We start from the raw sequence: 24,146 nt of genomic DNA, 5'->3' as shown, positions 1-24,146 counted from the left end.
TGCCTAAATCAGCAATCAAATCTATTAACCAGCTAAACTTTGATTTTATATGGAAACGCAAAACCCACTATATTAGGCAAGGTAATTTAGTCAAACATTTTGAAGATGGAGGTTTGCAAGCTATTGAATTTGACAGCTTAAATGGCACCCTAAAAATAAACTGGCTTAGGTCATTTTTAAGAAGTCAAAATAGCCTTTGGTTTCACATTCCAAGCAAAATATTCTCAGATCTATGTGGAATTAATCTTTTACTTAGATGTGATTTTGACATAAAAAACTCCCCATAAAGCTCTCTTCCTTTCACCAGCAAGTTTTATTATACTGGAAATTAATATACAAACATAACTACAGCCCACACAACACTCCCCTGTGGAACTGTCGCTACATAAACGTTGGAAACAAATCAATCTTTATGAAAAAATGGTACGATAAGGGCATCTGGTCAGTGATGCATTTGTTAAATGATAGAGGTAAAATTTTATTAGAAGATTTCACCACCAATTATAATCTGCAAATAAATAACAAAGAATTTCAAAAAATTACTAAGGCTACCCCTCAAAACATTCTACGTACAGCATATAATCTTTTTCAAAACCCTGACTATAGATCCCCTGACCTCCCTGAACTCTTGGTAAATGCGCATAACATTACAGCTAACAGTCTAAAAAACTCCCAAATTAGGGAATTATTTACTAATGTTTTTTTCCCTTATAGATCCAACCCAAATTCTATCTCACATCTGTTCTCCGGTGATCAAAAGAAAGAGATCAGAAAAAATTACCTAAAACTTCCCATTCCTCCCAAAGCTAAGGAGGTCCACTACAAAATCCTTTCTGGTATTTACCCTTCTCAGACGTCGCTTTGCTATTGATAATAATTCTTGCTCTTTTTATGATGGGGATATTGAATCAACAGAACATTTATTTTATGATTGTATATTCTGTAAAGCCCTGTGGAACGATGTGCACTACTGGCTCTTTCCAAAGATTCCAAACTTATTTGAATTTTCTAAAAATGATATTATCTTTGGTTGTCTAAGAAAAGAAAAGAAGCTTGAAAATGTTCTATATGTAATAATTATTATGGGCAAATTCTTCATTCACAAATGTCATTTTCTGAAAACAAAGCCGTCCTTTTTTACTTTTCACAAAGAACTCTGCCTCTTCCTCTCATCTGTTACATTTATGGACAAAAAACAAGCTCAGGGAACAGACTTCCTGTAAAACCGAAAGTCAGTTTACTTTGTGCATCTTCTTCGGCAGAGTAACTGGTCTGTGTCTGAGAGCTGTCGGTGGTTCCTGTGTCGGTGGTTCGGTGAGGATCAGCTGTAACGGGACTGTTTAAGGATGTTGTTGATGTTTCTGCTCCTCGTTTTCGGTAAGAAAGCCTGTCTGATCCTCTGAGCGCGCACCTACAAACACACGCGCACGCACAGCTGTGTGACTGGTGATGATCGAACAGATTTTCTTTTCAGGAGCTGCTACCGATAAAGCTACCGAGCGAATAAACGCCAAAAATCTGTGACATTTTTGAGGTTACCTCAAACACACTCCGTCAGTCTTGTTGCTGTTTAACAAGAAAATGTTTAAAAATGTCGCGAGTTTTCCTGGTGAAATTGGCTTTGTCCAAGGGCGTAGATTTGGCATGGACGGAAGGGACGTGTCCCCACCAATATCCAGCGATTATTGAATTGTCCCCACCAATAATTTGATCTCTCCGAGTAAAGAAAAACAACAGAAAGAAAAAAACGATCTCCCAGCGGAGCAGAAAGAGTTAAATTACTTCCTCTACTGGAGTGCTACGTCATGGGACAAATATGGCCAATGTGATTGGCTGAGCCTTTCAGGGCGCTCTGTTTAGTTTCAGCAGCGGCGAACCTGCACTGCGAGGAGGAGAGGAGGACGGCAGCAAAGAGGAAGAACCTGGATATAAGAAAGTATTTTTCAAAGAAACCTGTAAGTCACTTAAAGTCAAGCTCACTCATAAAACGTGTCCGTCATAATAACGTTACAGGCTATGCTAGGCTTTGGCCCACATCAGTCTAAAACTTTATGTAACCATGAATAACGTGTTTTGGAAACTAACTGCACAGCAGGCAGCACTATTAGTTCTCTCAGTCTCAGAGCAGCATTTCTAATTTTGATTGAAACTGTCAGAGAAAACGGAGCCTCGAGCAGCCAGGATATTAGTTTACAGAGGCTGTTAAAATTATATGTCTAATGTTAAAATGTTGGTGACACAATAATTTCATCCTAATGGCAGAATCAGAATCAGAATCAGAAAGGGTTTTATTGCCAAATGTTGAGCAGGTTTACAACATTAGGAAATTGCTGCGGTGCTTAGTGCAAACATACTGTCATAAATAACGCTTAAATAGACATGAGAAAAAAAAAAACAAAAAAAAACAAAAAAAAAACACTGACATATTCATAGGGTTCATTTTTGAGACAAGATGTCATGAGGTAGTCATGATTTTGCAAATATCCACCTTGTAGTGCAGTTGCACAAATTGTTGTAAAAATGCACTCACACTACAAACATTACTGATGAGTCAAGATCTGCACAAAGTGACAGAAACACTGAAGCAGCTCCACATTTATTCTTATTGTCATGTATGTCCTGTTTGTCAGGTGACAGAAGAACCAACACAGAGCTCAGAGAGTAATGGTGACACAAGATCACAGGTGGAATTTGATGATGACTTGTTGGTTCATGACTGTATTTGAAGCACATGTGTGACTAGAGCAGGGCGATATGACCAAAAATATTTATCACGATATACATTTGAAAATTTGCAATAATGATATAACTGACGATATAATTGACACTAGACAAAATGCTTTACAACTCTACAACTTTATTAGTGCAAAAAAACCCATCAATGTATTTTCACTTAAACAAGCAGCTGTTTTTTTATGTGCATTAAAGTTATATAAACATGTAACAGTGCGAATTCCTCGCTGACAGTTTAACCAAAAGGCATTTCCAGTGGAAACTGGCCGACATATCCTCAGCATAACCATGTATAACATCCACAAAACTTAAACAGAGGTTATACACACACAACACGGTAACATTATGTTGAAGCACAGTACGTATCACTCCGCGAGGCTCCTGCCTATGACAGCCGTAATGCTCCAACAATCCATCAAGCGGTGCGGGTTTGTAGCTTAGCAAAGTCGCACTGAAACATTTGACAGATTTTCGAGCGCCGTGTACGACATAAAATCGTTTCGAGGTCAGTAAACACAACCAGAGTTCATACATAAGGCACACGGGATTATAAGGGGCTCTGTCGATTTTCAGAAAAATCAAAGGATTGATTTTAAGTGTGCCGTATTTTCCAAACAACACGGTAATAACGACGGCCCGCTAGCATGCGCTACCCAAAATAGTGCTTTGATGTGTATCTGACGGACAAAAGCTAAACCAGTTCCACACCAGTGAAGCTGCAGCATTTTTACAAACCAGTTCTGGTTCATCCGTTTCATTTAATGATCCACTTTCGCCCTTCTCATTCTGCGTCGCCGCCTTGTGCGTATGTAAACATAGACACTGCGCATGCGCGTTTTACCCATATTCTATCGCGATATTTCATTTTCCTATCGTTGCCCAAAATTACACCGGTATTACCATGAACGGTATGATATAGCCCAGCCCTATGTGTGACTGCATGTATGTGGAATGTCTCACTGTCAGGTGACAGAGGCAGCTCTGCCATGTTGTAGCTCAGACAGAGGTGAAGAGGCGAGGTCACAGGTGACTGACTGATGATTTGGTGCTATAGATTAACTAGTATTTATTATCATGACAGTTGTCAGGCTGCTTTAAGTCATCCCAGTATCCTCAGTTGAGGCTGAAAGAAGCTTCAGTGCTCTCAGAAGACTAAAAACATGGCTAAGGTCAACAATGACTCAAATGAGATTAAACAATGCTGCTTTTTTTTGATGTTGTGTTGAAACTTAACTGGAGACTGTCAAACCTTCAAGTCGACAAGCAGCTGAATAGGAGTATAATGTTGACAAGCCTTCTGTTCAAACATGAGTCAAAGTTTCAATTTAAGACTCAAAGTCAGCTTTACTGTCAAAGACCACATGTACAGTCATACACAGGAATTTGACTCCTTTATTTGCAGCCCGTTCTGACTCCCGGGGCGTAGCATACCGACGTTTTATCACGTCCCGCGGCGTTCCTGAAGAACGTGAAAGGTGACTGTTAAGTCTAATTGTTGAATGTTGTCGTTATGCTTCTTAAATTTGTAAGGTCTTAGTTCAGTCTATAGCAGCGGTCTCCAACCTTTTTTGCGCCACGGACCGGTTTATGCCCGACAATATTTTCACGGACCGGCCTTTAAGGTGTCGCGGATAAATACAACAAAATAAAACTAGTACTGGTACCGAAAAAAATAAAATTTATTCATAACACACTTGAAAAGACCCAGGAAAACCGAGTAAACGATAAAAACGATCACAAAATAACGCTGAAAACCGATAAAAACCCTGAAAACTATACATTTCACACCTGAGCCTCAACTCTCGCGGCCCGGTACCAAACGACTCACGGACCGGTACCGGTCCGAGGCCCGGGGGTTGGGGACCGCTGGTCTATAGGAACAAGACATTCCTTTGATCCTGACCACCTCTCCAGCCACTCTGTGCTGGGAGAGGCTTTTACTGCAGATACATCCTATCTGGAAGATGTGTTTCTTGTGATGTTGCTTCCTGCTTTTATGACCCTTTTGGTCAGCAGGAGGTCACACACACACATTCTCACATATCACACTAACACACACACACACACACACACACACACACATACAGCGCCTTGTCTTTGTAACCAAGGGGGGTTTATGATGGGAGGTACTTTGTATTGTGTGAACTGTTTTCCCAATAAAAGGCAGCGAGAGGAGGCCGTATCGGTGTCTACCACAAAATGACACCGACGAGGCCTCCCTTGCAAGTAAATCGATCGATCGCTGACTGTCTTGTGTTCTTCATGATGAATAAGTCTCTAAACTAGCGGGGTTTGTGGAAACACAGACCCAACAGTAACCTTCCGTGTTCTTATGGTACGCAGCGGGTTATGGATGAATTCTAGTGGAAGGAGGGTCCCACGGTAATACACGTTCGTAACCTTAACCAGCACTGAAATGACGTAAAATAGTCTTTTAGAAAGCAATTTTAAGAAAATGAATGTGCATGTGTAAATTAAGTCCAAACAGTTCTCATGTTTTCTGATTTTTCCGAGGTTGTCATTTAGGAAGCGTTGGGTACCCGAAAGCGTAAAATGTTGATGATTTGTCACCTAGCGTAAAATATTACGCTTAAGGAGTGAGAACGTGTTGTTATTCGTTATCAAAATCTTCAAAAATCCATCGGAAACATCAGTGATCACAACATTTAGGATTTGAGTGTTCACCAAAAGTCGAATTCCCCCATCACCCACTCACTCAAAAAAATTCCCTCAGTAATTGAACAGGTGATATAACAATCACTACCACTACCAACACAACGTGACCCAAAGCAATGCCAAGCAGCTGTGAGGAGTGAGCCAGTACACCCCCGAGCACCCAGCCCCAGACACTGAGAGTCATCAATGCATGGATGGATGGAGGCATCAGCCCCTGGCAGGAAGTATTGTTGGGGGAAATAAGTTTTGTTTGGAGGGAATATTTTGCCTTCTTTTATCATTTGTTTCAGTATTAATCCAGGGATAAACTCCAGGGAGTCCCACAGGGATATAAATTCCCGGTGTAAAATCTCCACCAGGGACAACCTTGCATTAAAGCTGGACAATCACTTATCGATTGACTCCAGTTTGTTAGTAAAGTCTTTGCCGGTCAACAATGTTGTACTGGGGGTGTCTGCTGGGTGACTTCTTTAAGAGTCTCATTCTTGGCTGGGTAAGATGTGTTGTTTAATTCTGGGCTACCATTCACTTTTTTTCCCCACCCAAGCTCAGGCATCTGATGTCACCCACAGCATTCTCTGTTACTTACCTTTTCTGTTATTTCCATCACTTATCTACAGTGTATCACTGCATACCCTCAGGGGTTACATGAAGAGAAAGAAAAACCATTAAATGAGGATATGTGTCCAAACTTTTGACTGGTAGGGTAAAATATGAAAACATGGCAGTTATAACAGATATCTGAAATCAGAGGTCTCACCTGCTTCATGTTTCTCTCCTCAGTTTCCCAGCATGCCTCGGGGGTGGAGGTGTATGAGGGGGCGGAGTTTGTCCTACTGCCCTGTCAGTTACCGGTTAATGTTACCAGTAACTCCACAGCAGTGTGGGACCGTGAAGATCTCAAGGACCCAACAGTCCACGTGCGCGTGCAGCACGATGACAAATTTGAATATCAGAACAAACGTTACACCAACCGAACATCAATGAGAGTCGACGCTCTGCAGACTGGATACGTCAGCCTCACTCTGAGGAACCCCACAGTCTCTGACAGTGGAACCTACACCTGCACCATCCGCAGAGGAGGAAAAGACCTGAGCAAGACTGAAGTACAGCTGAAGGTCACAGGTCAGTGCTTTGGATAGAGGTCAGAGTAGAAGTAAACTCTGCTGTGAATTATCAAACATGAAAAAAAACATAACACCCCAGCTTGTGTCATCAATTTGATTGATGACCCCAGCCTTGACCTTTTGACCTTACCGGAAGTACTCCGGAAGTGTCTAATCGAATCCATATGTGTGACTAATCGCATCCGGTGGGAAAAAAGGAGGGGTGGTTCCTGGGGGGATAATTCTGATCAGAGAGGGAGGGGTATGGTTCCTGGGGCATGGAGAGTTCAAGGGGGTAATGCAGCAGATTTCTGATGAGTCTGTGCTGTATAGAGACGGAGAGAAGGATCGCGGCAGTTAGTTTTTCCACAGACAAACTCATCGTTTGAATTCTGTTTAAATGTTTCAGTATTATGACAATGATCTTGATAGCTCTTTACCGAGAAAATGGTTATTTCTTTTTTCAATAGCGGCTTTATTTTACTTTCTTATATTAACCTTATTACATAAGCAATAAAATATAAACCTTTAATAGAATTAGAATAGAATAGAATTCAACTTTATTGTCATTGCACATGCACAGGTACAGGGCAACGAAATGCAGTTTGCATCCATCCAGAAGTGCTTTAGTGATATAGATGTATTACAATATATATTAGCCATAATATAGATATGTAAGTAAGATTAAGATTATCCGACTAGTAACGGATTGCATTTATATAGCGCTTGGTGGAGGCAAGCTACATCCTTGTATGTGTTTAAAAAAATTATATCCCTCAGTGAAAAGAGCACCGCGCACATATTCAGAAATTGTCTCACTTAAACAATTAAAACACCCCGATGAGGTATTTTGGTTTTGTGCAGCCACTCCTTCTCAGACCAAAGTAAAGAGTTTTTCTTCATTTTTGAGCTCCTTTTACAACAGGTTTTCTCATTAGCAGAAAACTCTGGATAGACAAAAAAACAGAAACCCTCAAAGAAAACGGCCTAGTTTTACACACACCTAGGAGGAGTCAACAACCCCTCTAATCAATATTAGTATTTCTTAATGCTTGTAATCTAGCAAAGAATTTCATACAGGCCGCTCACTCAACTCCTTGTACGTGTAAAATAACCCAGAGAAAAAAAAAAAAAAGCACCATGCACATATTCAGAACTGTCCTAAATAATTTTATTAAAACACCCCGATGAGGTATTTTGGTTTTGTGCAGCCACTCTTTCTCAGACCAAAGTAAAGAGTTTTTCTTCATTTTTTGAGCTACTTTTACAACAGGTTCTCTCAATAGACAGAAAAACAGAAACCCTAAAAGGAAACGGCCTTGTTTTACGCCCATCAAGAGGGAGTCAGACGACCGTCGGTTCATCCCGGTCAATTACCTCCGAGAGCTCGGGATGCTTCAACTTCCTCCGTTGGGTACCATAAACGTATGAGAAAAAAACCCAGAGAATTTATTATTTTTGTAAGAGTGAGAGAGAGCGAGTCGATCAAACTTTTCTACAAGACGTTATACCACTCCGGGTCAGGAGGGGCGATATAGCACGGACCGGTCAGATGACTACGCCGGATGGAAGCATAACCGGAAGCGTGGCAGGGACTTTCCCTTTGACCTTCATCCTGCTCCATGATCAGCCGTTAAATCTTTCCTCAATATTGCTGTAATGTAACAACAAAGTTAGTTTTTTAAGATCAGACAGGGTTACAGTCCCAAAACATTCCTTACACACCCCCGCAGTCACTGAATTAGCATCTGTGAGACAAATAAGCTTCAGGGACTGACTTATTTTTTAGAACCGACCTTTGACACTTGGATGTTGGCTTAATTTTTACCCAAAGAGAAATTTGACCCTAATAAAAAAACATGATACTGTGGTGAATACTTACCTCAACTTTGATGGGTTTTTTCACAGCTATTTATTTTGAAAAACAGTAAACGTGCTACAAGGACAGTTTCGACACAATGCACATTGCAGAACATGAATGGGAAGTAGGAATTCCTCCTCTCTGTACTTACACTCCTCCCTAACAAATGCCAAGTCATCATCTCCATATTGTGTGTCCCACTTTCCGAGTTTCATTGGAGTGTACTCAAGTGCACAAGATGTAAAAACAGTGTATCAGTTTTTTAAGCCATTCACCGAGTCCCTGTGCCGCACTCACGCCAGACACCTCCTGACCTTATTTCCACGAACCCTCAACTCAGCTGCAAAGTGCTTACGGGGTCAGTTTCCTTTTCATCAGAATTATCTGCCATCATTCAGACATAAGTTGAGCAATGGTTTAAAAAATTTTCCATCAAAGGGATTAAACAGAACATAGGATGTAAGTTAAGGAAATATAAGTTTGACTATGGAGCACATCTCCTTCAGCGTTCACAATAATGGACTGCATTTCTCTCAGTCAACTGACTGTTTAAGGGTGGGGGCTAATAGTTAGTGGGCTCTGTGTTTGTGGTTGTTGTTTGTTAATCACACTAGGAGTGAACAAAAGCAGAAAAAACCCTGTAAAGATGCAGACTGTGAAAGTCTGGTTTATACCATAAATCTTACCAGCTGTAACTGAGTTTTGTGTTTTAAGCTATAAGAACGTGTCAAGACTTCTGTCTCCCATTGCTGATGTGATCCTCCTTTTTTGTTCCCTATTAATGATCTACGGTAATTTGTGATATTGCCCCCATAAAATAATAAGGCTTTAATGAAATCATTGTGATACAGAGATTTGGATTCTTGTGCATGCTTTGGATAAAAAAGTAATTTTGTCTACACTGAATTAGGGATGGGTATCGAAAACCGGTTCTTGTTGAGAACCGGTTCCCACTGTTTCAATTCCTTGGAATTGTTTGCCATTTTTGCAAACGATTCCCTTATCGATTCCAGTTTCCCCGAGTGACGTCACCACGTTGCGGAGCGTCATTTACCTGGCAGGAAACACGGCGGCTCAAACGCTCAAAAGTTTGGTTATACTTTACGAGAACGGATGACGACAGGGCAACTTGCAATACTTGCAAAGTAGATATTTCATTTAAGGGAGGAAACACTACGAATATGCAAAAGCATTTGCTCACAAAACACGCGATGACCTTAAATGAATGTCGTGTTTTTAATTCTGCTCCGGACTCGTGAATCTCAACCCAGCAGCAGCGGTAACGTTTGCACGTCCTCTCCCGTTAATGCGGCAGGTAAATAATCAACTAACAGTGCATATTATGTTAGCGCGATCTGCCTTATTACAAAACCTGCCATTACTGTGCATTTAGGTGACCATGATGAGAGAGACAGACAGAGTCTGGCTGGCTCAGATGCTGGCAGTTCTCCCTGCAGTCTACCGGTAGCGTCTCCTTTCAGGCCAGGATAGACGAATGTCACCGAGCAGTGACTCAGTTTGTGGTCAAAGGCTTGCACCTATTTGCCACAGCAGATGCCCCGATTTTCGGTAAGTGAATGTGTTTAATTGTAGGCAGGGACATTACTGGATATTCTTGTGTAATTGCTACAGAATAATTTACGTTATACTTTGTTATTGCTACAGAAGAATATTTATTTTATTATTTTACATTTACTATTTTTTTTCCTGGGGACCCTGTGACACCCCATGGAAGAGCCATAGGCTGGATCTCTTAAGATCTCACTGTTGGGTTTGTAAGGCCATGTTACTCCTAAATTTCTATCTTGTTCAAAGAGAAGATATAAAACAAAGTTCTAAGCTAATCGACCTTAGTGTTCTCCTTTTTTAAAAAGAATCGATAAAGAATCGAATCGTTAAACAGAATCGAAAATGGAATCAGAATCGTGAAAATCTTATCAATACCCATCCCTACACTGAATGTAGTTTACCAACTATACGCGTCAACTCAGGGGAACTCCTGCCGTGACCTCCTCTCTGTGAGCACACACACACACACACACACACACACACACGCAGGAGAGAAACAGAAAGATCATTAATGCAGAGGATTGCAGCAGCTCGATGTTGCTCGAGTTGTTCTTGTGTCCAACAAAAATTAGTTCTAATATGTTTTATTTTTAATGTTACTGCGTTGAAGTTAGCACAATTTAAATTCAAAAAATTATTAGTCTCTAATAGTAATCAATTAGATGCCCCAGACTCTACTCTCTCTACTATATGCTTACTTGTTCACTAACCAACTAACTTGTGTTAATGAACAACTAACTAAACGACTCAAGCTGTTCTGGCAGTCTGTTCCTCTGGTCAGGAAGCTTGCCATTAGCCTTGTTCAGGATCACGTCTGTATTCATACCTCCAGTGTATGTTGAACACCAGAATTTGTCCAGATCTTCCATGCTTCTGATGACCCTGGCTTGTTCCAGCGTTCAATTAAGTTTAATGATTATTTAAAGTTTGTAGGTCATATGTTGAATTCTTCCATATTTCTTCAAGCAATGTAGTGTTACCCTGGAAACCCCCAATCTAGTTCTCCACTGACACAGTTCTTCCAAAATATTCCCAGGACCAATAATTTAAACCAAGCAGTGTGAAAATAATCCACTAGCTGTTATCCAAAATAAATGATTAAGTAAACAGAAAAAAGACAGTCCAGACAGAATATGGTGAGCACTATGTACAAAGGAAACTGAAACAACCTCTCCTGTGTTTGTGTTACAGAACCTCCTGGAGACTGGCCCAAAATCCTCTCAGCTGTCCTAGGTACTCTGGCTCTGGTCTGTGGTCTCTTTGTGTATTGTGCACATAAAAGAGAAAAAAAGAGTAAAGGTATGTATGTGTGTGTGTGTGGTGTGTGTGATTCTGAAGAGTAGATCTGAATCATGACTCACTGACGATCTGATCTCTGATAAAGCTCCTGTTTCTGGAGCTGCTGTTTCCACTTTCCGCTTTTTGAGGACAGGCGGTGCTCTCACCTTCACCTTTACTTTGTAATATGTTACAATGTCTCACAGTGACATGCTGAGGAGGTGTTCCATTCATCTTCTTCCGCTTAACCAAGGCTGGGTCGTGGGGGCAGCAGCATAAGCAGAGATGCCCAGCCCTCTCTCCATCTGGACACATCCTCCAGCTTGTTTGGAGGGACACTAAGGCCATCCCAGGCAAGCTAAGAGGAATAGTTTCTCCAGCATGTCCTGGTTCTCCCCTAGTCCTCCTCCCGATGGGACATGCCGGGAACACCTAACCCAGGAGGCTTGCAGAAGGCATCCTTGTCAGATCCCCAAACCACCTCAACTGGCTCATTTCGATGTGGAGGAGTGGCTCCACCCTGAGCCCCTCCCGGATGGCCGAACATCTCACCCTATCACCCTATATTATCACCAATCCGTCTGTCAATCTCCCGCTCCTTCACCCCTGACTCGTGAACAATTTAAATTCAATTCAATTTTATTCATACAGCGCCAAATCACAACAACAGTCACCTTAGGGCACTTTTTATTGTAAGGTAGACCCTACAATAATACATACACAGTAAAACCCGACAATCATATGAACCTGTTTGAGCAAGCACTTTGACGACAGTGGGAAGGAAAAACTCCCTTTTAACAGGAAGAAACCTCCGGCAGAACCAGGCTCAGGGAGGGGCGGGGCCATCTGCTGCGACCGGTTGGGGTGAGAGAAGGAAGACAGGATAAAGACATGCTGTGGAAGAGAGACAGAGGTTAATAACAGATATGATTCAAAGCAGAGAGGTCTGTTAACACATGTTGAGTGAGGAACGTGACTGAAGAAGAAACACTCAATGCATCATGGGAATCCCCCGGCAGCCTACGACTATCGCAGCATAACTAAAGGAGGATTCAGCGTCACTTGATCCAGCCCTAACTATGTTGTATGCTTTAGCAAAAAGGAAAGTTTGAAGGCTAAACTTAAAAGTGCTCTAATAGGGTGATATGGTACTATAAGGTTATTAAGATAAGATGGGGCCTGATTATTTAAGACCTTGTATGTGAGGAGCTGGATTTAACAGGAACCAATGAAGGGAAGCCAACATGGGAGAAATCTGCTCTCTCTTTCTAGTCCCTGTCAGTACTTTTGCTGCAGCTTTTTGGATTAACTGAAGGATTTTCAGGGAATTTTTTGATAATTATGAATTACAGTATTCCAGCCTAGAAGTAATGAATGCATGAACTATTTCCAATAGTTGATTCTGTTCATCTAGACGTAGCGTTTTCAACAATGCAAAAAATGTATGAACTAGTTTTTCAGCGTCACTCTGAGACAGGATATTTCTAACTTTAGAGATGTTGCACAAATGGAAGAAAGCAGTCTTACATATTTGTTTAATACGTGTGTTGAAGGACATGTCCTGGTCAAAAATGACTCCAAGGTTCCTCACAGCGTTACTGGAGGCCAAGGTAATGCCATCCAGAGTAAGAATCTGCTTAGATACCATATTTCTAAGATTTTCAGGGTCGAGTACAATAACCTCAGTTTGATCTGATTTTAGAAGCAGAAAAATTAGAGGTCATCGAGGTCTTTATGTCTTTAAGACGTTCCTGCAGGTTAGCCAGTTTATCTGGCTTCATGGATAGATAGAGTTGGGTGTCATCTGCATAGCAGTGAAAGTATGCTGTCTTCTTGATGGGTCTGTCTAGCACAGCCCACCGCTGGAACGAAACAATTCTACTACACTGAAAAGTAAGACCAAGTAGGCAAAGTTCTTTGTGTTACTCATGCATGAGGGAGAGAACCGGACGAGCGCCATTCCTTCGCTTGACCTCAGTTGCTCTCGTCTGCTCCCTCATAACACTGCTCTTTATTGAGGTTACCTGAATATGCATAAGTTCATTAACATATGACGTCTTACATAGGTATACATCTGGACAAAGAATACCTTGTCTGTGTGTTGTGTAGGTGCGTGTGTGTGTGTGTGTGTGTTCAAGATGTGAACCTGTGAAGACTCCCCAAAGCTGGTGCCGGGAGTCTAGCGGTCCATCTAGACAAAGGGCTCTTATACTTAGCTAGATACAGAGTAGGTGTCCTCCTATACCATAAATCAGTAAGAGAAGATATAACCTCTCTCATGACCTTAAGGTGTGCATGCCAGAAAACTCTGGAAGGCACACAGAGTCTTTACAGACTGCTAAGGATCAAACCTCTATCAATATGCAATTGATTATAAAACTCTTAGCATATATGAGCAAATATTTCTACGCCTAAATGACAATCCAATAATATAAACCTGACACTTCTGATGATATTGCCTAAGGGAAGCATGTATAATGTAAACAGAATTGGTCCTAGCACTGAACCCTGTGGAACTCCATAATTAACCTCAGTGTGTGAAGAAGACTCTCCATTTACATGAACAAAGTGGACTCTATTGGATGGATATGATGCAAACCACTGAGATACTTAAACTCCTCTACTTGGGACAGGAACTTATCTCTGACCCGGAGTGGGCACTCCACCCTTTCTCGGCTGAGGAAATCCGCCGCCCAACAATGTTCTCAGTCAAAGTCAGCAGCACTCTACCCACACTATAAATTGCAGGTAAGCAATAAGTGGCCTGACGGTTTGCCAGAATCTCTTTAAGACAGTCCAAAAGTCTTTTTCCATGGCCTCAGATTTGGAGGTGCTGATTCACACCAGTTTGCAGTTAGAGCAAACCGGTCCACGGAAGATCCCGTAGCCACAGCACCCCATGCTGCCGTAACATACCTGGAGGGGCACAGGAGCTATGTGCGAATGCTTTTCGTGGATTACTGCTCAGCTTTTAACACCATCCTTCCACACAAACTGGTGGTCAAGCTACAGGACCTGGGGCTTCCATACAGCACCTGCTTGTGGATCAACAGCTTTCTCTCAGGCTGTAGACAGAGAGTGAGAGTTGGCCATCGCACATCCTCAGCCCTGAGGATGAGCACTGGTTCACCCGAGGCCAGTGTGCTCAGTCCGCTGCTCTATTCTCTACAGACACGATTGAACTTCTGTCCACCAGAACAACATCTTTGTGAAGTTTGCAGATGACACCGCTGTGGTGGGGCTCATCTCCAGGGGTGACGAGTCTGCTTACAGAGACAAGGTGGAGCAGCTGTCGTCATGGTGTAAGGCCAACAACTTCCTCCTTAATACTTCAAAGACCAAAGAACTCATAATAGACTTCAGAAGTAAAAGGGCAGAGATCCCATCACTAATTCTTACGGGGACTGTGTAGAAAGGGTGGGAAACTTTCGCTTCCTGGGAATCAGCATAGAGGAGAACCTTTCCTGGAGTGTGAACACCTCTGAGCTGCTGAAAATGGCCAAACAGAGACTTCCTGAGAATTTCCCAGGGGGAATAACATCACACAGAGACTGCTGGTGTCCTTCTACAGAGCCAACATTGAGAGTGTACTAACCTATTGCATATGCATCTGGTACACTAGCTGCACAGTGGCTCAGAGGAAAGCACTCCAAGGGGTCATTAACATGACCCAAAGGGTCACTGGCTGCCCTCTCCCTACGCTGGAAGATTTACACAATACCAGCTGTCTTAAAAAAGCTCAGAAAATCATAGCAGATACCTCACACCCTTGCCACTCCCTGTTTGAACTGTTGCCCTCGGGCAGCCAGTACAGAGCAATCAGTGTAAGGACAAACAGACTCAAACACAGCTTTTATCCAACTGCAATAACACGTCTGATTGCTGCTACTAAAAAAGTGTCACTCACGCCACTCCTGAATTGATCTATGCACTGACTTGAGCATGTGTGTGGGAATGTATGTGAATGTTTGCTAATACTATTCTTATTAGCACTTTAAGTATTTTATTTAGTGATTTTGTTGATTTTAAATATTATTGTTTTATTTATATTTTCATATTGTTAGGGATGATGCACTGATCGGGGATCACTTTTAATTTCGTTGTAACTGTGACAATGAAAATAAAGACATCCTGATTCGGATAAACAAACAACAAAACAACATCCTCATCATGGAAAGAGTGTCCACTGGCCTGACGAGGTAGCTCTTCTGTGTTGTGCCATCCGCTTCACCAGAGCTTGTTTGGTTTCCCCAATGTATAAATCCTGGCAATCCTCCTGGCACTTAACAGCGTACACTATGTTACTCTGTTTGTGTCGGGGGACCAGGTCCTTGGGGTGGACCAGTTTTTGGTGCAACATGTTTTGGGGTTTAAAAACCACAGAGATGCAGTGTTTAGAGAAAAGTGTGAGAACGTGAGGAGCCTCTTACTGGGAGCCAGGCTCTGATGCTATTGAAGAGCTGGAAGATTACTGTAGAGCAGTTCCACACACTTTACCTGAACAGGCGCTGATGACATCATCACTTGTTTCAGCAAAGCTCTCAGATCAGCTGAATAAATTTCACCAACTCAAATGTAGTCTGTTCAGAGCACCTCAGACACCAAAAAACAAAACACTGAAAACAGTGAAGAGGTGCTGGTTACACAGCAGAGGAGATGATGGAGGCTCACACTCACTCACTGACGTCTGTCTGTACATGTTCTGCTCTCAGTTCTCCAGCCAGGGGTGGTGGAGGTGTCACAGGGGAAGGAGTCTGTCCTGCTGCCCTTTAAAGCTACAGCTGACCTTCCTCAGGAGGTGAGGGTGGAGTGGACACACAACTACATGAAGGTCCACGTGTATGAGAGTGGAAACAATCAGCCAGATAATCAGGACCAGGTTTACAAAGGTCGCACAGAGATGAACAATGACCCGCTGAAAACTAAAGACTTCAGTCTGACCCTGAAAGACCTCCACCTCACTAACAGTGGAGTTTACACCTGCACCATCTACAACAAGGGTGGACACATGCTGCTACAGAAAGTAATAATTCTCAGTGTCAGAGGTGAGTGTAACAACTGTTTGTCCAGAATAAATGAAAACTGGAGTGAAGAGCTGCTGGTTACACAGCAGACAAGATGATGGAGGCTCACACTCACTCACTGACGTCTGTCTGTACATGTTCTGCTCTCAGCTCTCCAGCCAGAGGTGGTGGGCGTGACACAGGGCGTGAAGTCTGTCCTGCTGCCCTTTAAAACCACACCCAACCTTCCTGAGTACATCACAGTGGAATGGAGACTCACTGCATACAAACACATGAAGGTCCACGCGTATGAGAGTGGAAAAGATCAACCAGACAATCTGGACCAGGACCAGGTTTACAGAGGTCGCACAGAGATGAAGGAAGACGCACTGAGAACTGGAGACCTCAGTCTGACCCTGAAAGACCTCCGCCTCACTGACAGTGGAGTCTACACCTGCACCGTCTACAACAAGGATGGACTCATGCTGCTACAGAAATCAGTGACTCTCAGTGTCAGAGGTGAGTGTAACAGCTGTTTGTCCAATTACAAATCGTCCATGAATAAGATCCAATCAAACAGCCTGTGATGCATCACGGAGATGTTGCGTAGTGCACTCCAGAGTCCATACAAAGGTTTGGTGTTTGTGAGTTTGATCCATGTAGTGCAGCAGAGAGACGGTGGCTCCTGCTGCCTGTCTTTGCTCTAATAAAAACCACAAACTCTTCATGGAGGTAATATCAATGTCTTTTATCTGGATAACCACAGGGAGCGGTTTTCACTGCAAACACACATTCTTACAGCAAGTGTTAAAGAGCACACAACATCATATATAACACAACACAGTGAGTCTTCCACACACTGTGCACTGATGTGCTCTACGAACAATCTACAGTCCATTACAGAAAATATTTCGAGCAATTCCGAGATATTCTAATACAGGGGTGTCCAACTCCAGGCCTCAAGGGCCGGTGTCCTGCAGGTTTTAGATGTGTCCTTGATTCAACACAGCTAATTTAAATGGATAAATTACCTTCTCAACATGTCTTGAAGTTCTCCAGAGGCCTGGTAATGAACTAATCATTCGATTGAGGTGTGTTGATCCAGGCCTGGAGTTGCCCACCCCTGTTTTAATACAAAGAGTTGGTTTGTTCCATCATTGGTAGAATGATCTGTGAAAACATCTCAAACTTTGTGTGTAAAACAATGTCTGGAATGATACAGCACACCAACATCAAAGACAGAATCAGTATTTGGTTTGCAATTCAGACTCAATTAAAAAACATGAATATTAACTTTTTTCTACTGTGTGAAGATCTCTTCCTCAGGGCGTCACAGTGGAGTGGAGACTCACTGAACCTGAAGGGAAGATGGTCCATGTGTATAAGAGTGGAAAATATCAGCCAGACAAACAAGACCAGGATTACAGAGAAAGTCTTTCATCTTACTGACAGTTTTATATGTCTGGCCCTCCGTCAGAAAATCTCCTGGCTCCAGGAAGTTCAGACCTTATCCTCTACAATGAGTCCTCTAGATGTAAATGATATTGTCTGTCTATCTATGTTCTTCTCTGTTTTCTCTTCAGAGTACCAGGTGGAGATGGTGGAGGTGACACAGGGGAAGGAGTCTGTCCTGCTGCCCTTTAAAGCTACAGCTGACCTTCCTCAGGACATCACAGTGGAGTGGACAGACTCCAATAACATGAAGGTCCACGTGTATGAGAGTGGAAACAATCAGCCAGACAAACAGGACCAGGAATACAGAGGTCGCACAGAGACGAATGAAGATCCACTGAGAACTGGAGACCTCAGTCTGACCCTGAAAGACCTCCACCTCACTGACAGTGGAGTCTACACCTGCACCATCTACAACAAGGATGGAGACATGCTGACACAGAAATCAGTGACTCTCAGTGTGAGAGGTGAGTGTAACAGCTGTTTGTCCAAGTTAAATGAAAACAGGAGTGAAGAGCTGCTGGTTACACAGTAGAGCATCAGACTGACTGACATCTGTCTGTCTGATGATGTGCGAATCGTGAAAGAATCGTTCAATACTCGAAAATCAATGAAAATACTGACTTGTGAATCATGATTCACAAGCCCAACTGACTCATTTAGTGACTCATTCCTGTTAATGTTAGCAAGCTAATTTCATTAGTGGAAATATATCTAGCTTATAATTAAAATTGTGGAAAAAAACAACAGCCAGTTTCTTAACAGAAACATTTCTCCTCTGGACTGGAAGAAAAACCCAGAGTAGAAAGCTCACATCAAGACAATAAGTCATCAGTTCACAGTATCATCGCTCTGCTAACATGTGTTAAGAAATCAGTTTTACCCCGGTTCTTTTTTATTCCTCGAGCATCCAGAGACGGCACCAGAACTCAGTAGTTATTTCACAAAACCTTTATTCATCTTTATTTAGGCCTGCATTCTTCTAGAAGGGAAGAGGTGCCAGGCGGTGTCCCTCTGCAGATCTTCACTGCTTTGTCTGTGAAACACAGCTTTATAGAAGTGACCCCATCATAAAACCCCCACGGTGTGCTGCAAACTCTGTGTCTGTGTGTGTATGCACGAGCACGTGAGCGCCTGTGTGTGCGCGTACCCGTATGTCTATGTGAGTGCACATGAGTGACTGTATGCGCGTACCTGTGTGTATGTGTGTGCACGTGAGTGAGTGTGCATGTAGGTGTGAGTGCATCATAACAGTCAAAGCACTATGTGTGTGTGTCTCTGTGCACGTGACTTCCTGCCGGTCATAAAAGTAATCTCCTCACCCAAGCTACACCAGATTCTTTTAGATAACATACAAAACAGAGTTAACAAACTGCAAACACTGAGACTCCCACTCTGCATCCACTGGGCCATTGGCCTCTTGTTATCTTACATTTACAGATCAGGTGGAGAGTCTCCTGCAAACCTGCTTCTAAGTTATGGCAATTATGAGTTTTTATTAACGGTACAAGCATCAGCATCAGCAACCCCCCAACTGTAGCTTCCTGACTCCTTTATGACACCAGACCATAAATTCCTTTCTCTCTACACAATTACACACACTCTCAGGCTACAGCTAAGCCAAACTGAAACACAGAGACAAATCCTTTCCTATTCCTGTGATCTAAACACATTTAACACATAACATTCTAATAATTATTTTCTTGTACTCACACATGCTAATATGGGCTCAAATTGTGGTCATAAATATTTTGTACTAGTAAATCAGTTTTGTACTTGTAAATCAGGATTTGTGTGTGTAAAACGAATTTGTGTGTGCATAAAAAAAGATTTGTGTGTACTTAGCCAAAAAATACGTGTGAAACTCTGCCCTCAAGTTTCAAGTTACAAGTACGAATTTTGACCCCATTTTTCTTCCTTTCATCTGATTGGTCGATGTCATGTCAATCACAAATGTAACAATCCAATCAGAGAACAGATGGGTTTGGCTGTCGGAGGGGCGCTTTTTTTGAACTGCAGGTCCTTGAAGGGTAATACAGTTTGAAGCTGGAGGATCTCTATGTAAATATCCGATAGCAGCTAGGTCCCCTTACTTTCAGCAGCTGTTGAAAGGGTAAAGTTGTGGTGTATCAGTGGTTAGAAATACCATCATTACTGTAGGATTAGTTTAACACAAAGTCAGGGCTGACCCGGGACCATTGCTGTGAGTCACAGTGCGCAGCATAAAAGTCCTTTCACATCGGACGCAGGATGTGCTGCTAATGCTAACTAAAAGCCAAGGATCCAGAATTTGTTGCGCTGGCTGCTGGGCTCTGTGGGTTTTTGCAGCAGCTCTACCTGTACTAGATGCACCTGCTCCTTGTCTTTTCTTTCTCTGACTTTATGTCCTCTACAAGAGTTTCTGTTTTTTTTGCTGGCTCATTAAATGTTCAATAAACACATGTATCGCTAATTCATAACGAAGAAAGCTTTGTAACTATCCCCACTAGTGAAGACTGTCATTTCCACAACACAGTATTAACATAGGGAAAAAGACACACATTTAAATATATATATATATATATATATATATATATATATATATATATATATATATATATATATATATATATATATATATATATATATATATATAAAATATACAAATATACAAGCGGTTTTTAAAAAAAAAAAAAAAAAAAAGTTGAGTTACTCACCCCCTCCTTTCCTGTGCTGAATCGTAGCATAAACAAATCACCCCACCCCCCTCGTGGCTCACAGCTTCTTCTTCTTCTTGGTTGGCAACCAACGTTAAGGTGCATTACCGCCCCCTGGCTCACAGCTCAGTGGACGCTTGTGCTACATTGGACTCACTCACCCCTCCCTTCCGGATCTCAGCTTCTGAAACCCAGAGCGTGTTACAGTGGAAGAGTCGCTCCGTCACCTGAGATGAAGTCTGACTGACGCAGTATATCACTTTGTTTGTTTTGCAAAGATAATAAGCAGACTGAAGGAAAAAATATATGAACTCAGTTCCACCACTATTAAAAAAAATAGTGTCTGACTCGCATTCTGCTGCTGCAATAATGTACGTAAAATTAATCAGAAATTCACTATGTTAAGATATTCATTGTGTGTACTCATGTTGTACAGTGTTTAACTGCATTATGGTTACTGTGGTTTAACAGAGACAGTATTTTAGTTGTCACCACAAGGAGGCACTGTTTCATTGTAAGAGTACGGATGCTGTGTCATCACGCTCCTAAGAAGAAAAAAAGTATACCACAACGAAAATGGCACCCATGAGGAAAGTTTTGCCGCGTGTTGATGTGGAATAAAGTTCCCAAAATATTAAGGACATTTTTGCCTCCGTCGTCATTTTCCTTCGAGTTGATCGCTGTCGATGCTGCAACACTCAACAGGTTATGGGCCCAGGGCCGACTCGAAGAAGAGTTTTTTCTCATGAAGATCCGGAGCCGCAACGGATAGCGAGCTAACGGCTAAATAGCAACATGGATCAACAAGGAGCAAGCAGGCTGCCTCGACTCATGTTTGACGGAGATGAGACCAGATATGAACTTTGGGAAACTAAGGTGCTAGGATATTTGCACTTGTTGGGATTAAAAGACACTGTTCTGAAGGAACCGAACAGTGAGGCTGAAGTAGCAGCAGATGGTAAGAAGAACGCTGATGCTTACGCCAAGTTAATCCAATTTTTGGACGCTAAAAGCCTCTCATTGATTATGAGAGATGCCCCTGATAATGGGAGAAGAGCATTAGAAATATTGAGGGACTACTACGCTGGAAAGGGGAAGCCCCGAATCATCAACCTGTACACCACGCTGACATCGCTTCAGAAAAAGAGGGAAGAGACTGTCACAGACTATGTGATCAGAGCAGAGGCCGCCATTACAGCACTGCGCAATGCGGGTGAGACTTTAGGTGATGGATTATTGATTGCTATGGTTTTAAAAGGACTACCTGAAAGTTTTAAGCCATTTGCAATACACGTTACTCACGATAAAGACGATATGACATTTGCTGAGTTCAAAACAAAGCTACGGAGTTTCGAAGACACTGAAAAGTCAAGCGCATTGGAGTGTAGCGACAACGTAATGAAAACAGGAGGAAGAACCGGGCGTGAGCACATGAGATCCAGCGCACAATGCAGATACAAGAGCGATGTGGACATTGTGTGTTTCAAGTGTGGACTAAAAGGCCACCGAGCAAAAGTGTGCAGACGGAGGACGTGGTGCAGTCATTGCAAAAGCAGCACACACAGTGACACCACATGTAGACATAAAGACAAACAAGATGGCGCGCGGAAGGTCGCAGATGAGAGCGGCAACGGATCCAAAGCAGAAACGCCGGATTATGCCTTCAGGATTAAGGGCGTAGACATCAAAGTCCAGCAGTCAGCATACAGCATTGAGGAGAAAGGCCTGTTGGTAGACACTGGGGCTACCTCACACATCATTAACAGCATCGCCAAGTCCAAGAGCTTCGACGACGCGTTCAGACCGGAGTCACACAGCGTGGAACTGGCAGACGGTACCCAGTGCAGAGGCGTCGCCCAACAGAGGGGGGACGCAGAGGTGTTCCTGATTGACAATACAGGCCAGCGATGAAAGATGCGCTGTTTATTCCATCATACCCCCAGAACATATTCTCTGTAAAGTCAGCCACTGCATTAGGAGCAACAGTCACCTTTAAACAAGGGCAGGACATGTTGACCCACAAAGACGGTACTAACTTTAACATTCATGTGTATGGCAAGTTGTACTATTTGCAGACTGAAGTTGAGGGTAATGATAAGTGTAACACCTGTCATGACATACAGGCATGGCATGAGATATTAGGTCATTGCAACTATGAAGATGTAGTAAGATTGCAAGGTGTGGTTAACGGTATGCAGATTAAGGGGAGAACTGATAGACCTGACCAGGAATGTGAAGTGTGTATCCAGGGAAAGTTTGCACAAACCCGAAACAGAGATCCTGATACAACAGCAAAGGCTCCTTTACAAATGGTACACACAGATTTAGCAGGTCCGATAGCCACTGAATCTATTGATGGGTACAAATATGTGCAGTCATTCACTGATGATTATTCAAATTCAGTGTTTCTATATTTCCTGAAGACGAAAACTGATACAGTGCAGGCAACAGAGAAATTTCTAGCGGATGTTGCACCATATGGCAATGTAAAATGCATTAGATCAGACAATGGGACAGAGTTCACATGCAGAGATTTCCAAACCCTGTTAAGGAAAAATGGCATTAAGCATGAGACATCAGCCCCGTACTCACCCCATCAGAACGGTACAGCCGAGAGGGGGTGGCGTACTCTTTTCGAGATGGGCAAGTGCATGCTAATTGAGAGTCAGCTACCGAAATGCCTATGGAACTATGCCATTCAAACTGCTGCTGTAACACGGAACAGATGCTTTAATAAGCGAACAGGGAAAACACCCTACCAAATGCTGACAGGTAAAAAGCCAGACTTGTCAAAGATGCAGAAATTTGGGTCTGTGTGCTATGCATGCAAACAGGACAAAGGGAAACTTGATTCAAAATGTGTCCAAGGTTTCTTTGTAGGTTATGATAAGAACAGTCCTGCCTACTTAGTTTACCACCCCGAAACTGAGAAAGTTCAGAAACATAGACTTGTTAAGTTTGTGAGCAAAGTAAATGTAGAAAGACAAACACAGACAGATGAGGGAGAACTAAATGATGACTGTAGCAGAGTAAGACAGCCTATGGCTAACAGACCTTCAGAGAAAGGTGACAAGGACAATGAGGAGGTTCCAGAACCTATTGTGACAGACAAAAGTCCACAAAGTGGTATACCTGATGAGCGTGAACGAAAAGGGACAAGTGTGACAAGTGATGGATCTGTCAACAAAAGGTATCCTATTAGGGAGAGAAGAAAACCGGGACATTTAAATGACTTTGTAGCTGCCAACAGTGGCAGCGCTGAGATCCACACTACCATAGACTACTGCTACAGGGCAGTGTGTGGTGTCCCAAACACATTTAAGGAAGCCATAGAATCAGCTAACTCAAAGAACTGGATCAAAGCCATGGATGAAGAAATTCACTCGTTACAGGAAAATGACACTTTCACCCTAACCACTTTGCCAAAGGGAAAGAAAAGCGTGGGGGGGGAAGTGGGTTTATTCCGTTAAGAGTGACATTGAGGGAAACGACAGATACAAGGCAAGGTTCGTAGCCAAGGGTTACAGCCAACAGTTGGGGATAGATTATGGAGAGACATTCTCACCAACAGCCAACTTAACCAGCATAAGAGTTTTGTTACAGAAAGCAGCGCAGGAGAACCTGTTACTCCATCAAATGGATGTGAAGACAGCATATTTACACGCTCCCATTGATTATGAAATCTACATTGATCAGCCAGAAGGTTATGAAGAGGGAGAAGGGCTAGTCTGTAGATTACAAAAATCCTTGTATGGGTTAAAGCAATCTGGTC

General features: G+C 42.5%; 1 protein-coding gene across 1 annotated transcript in view; it reads left to right on the top strand.

Annotated features, from left to right (window-relative positions):
- The first annotated feature begins 1,237 nt into the window (after window positions 1-1,237).
- LOC146389429 (uncharacterized) overlaps window positions 1,238-24,146 on the top strand; it is a 41,671-nt gene continuing 18,762 nt past the window's right edge. The window contains exons 1-6 of the mRNA XM_084910376.1: window positions 1,238-1,377; window positions 6,193-6,534; window positions 11,137-11,244; window positions 15,936-16,268; window positions 16,398-16,745; window positions 17,540-18,145. Coding sequence (XP_084766502.1) covers window positions 1,347-1,377; window positions 6,193-6,534; window positions 11,137-11,244; window positions 15,936-16,268; window positions 16,398-16,745; window positions 17,540-18,145 — 1,768 coding nt within the window. The 5' untranslated portion in view covers window positions 1,238-1,346. The remainder of the gene's footprint in view (window positions 1,378-6,192; window positions 6,535-11,136; window positions 11,245-15,935; window positions 16,269-16,397; window positions 16,746-17,539; window positions 18,146-24,146) is intronic.

The sequence above is a fragment of the Perissodus microlepis genome, chromosome 3, assembly GCF_051167445.1.
Source record: "Perissodus microlepis isolate ML-2025 ecotype Zambia chromosome 3, ASM5116744v1, whole genome shotgun sequence".
NCBI classification, from domain to species: Eukaryota; Metazoa; Chordata; class Actinopteri; order Cichliformes; family Cichlidae; genus Perissodus; species Perissodus microlepis.
Note: the sequence above shows the minus strand (reverse complement) of the source record. Positions and strands in the feature narration are given on the sequence as shown.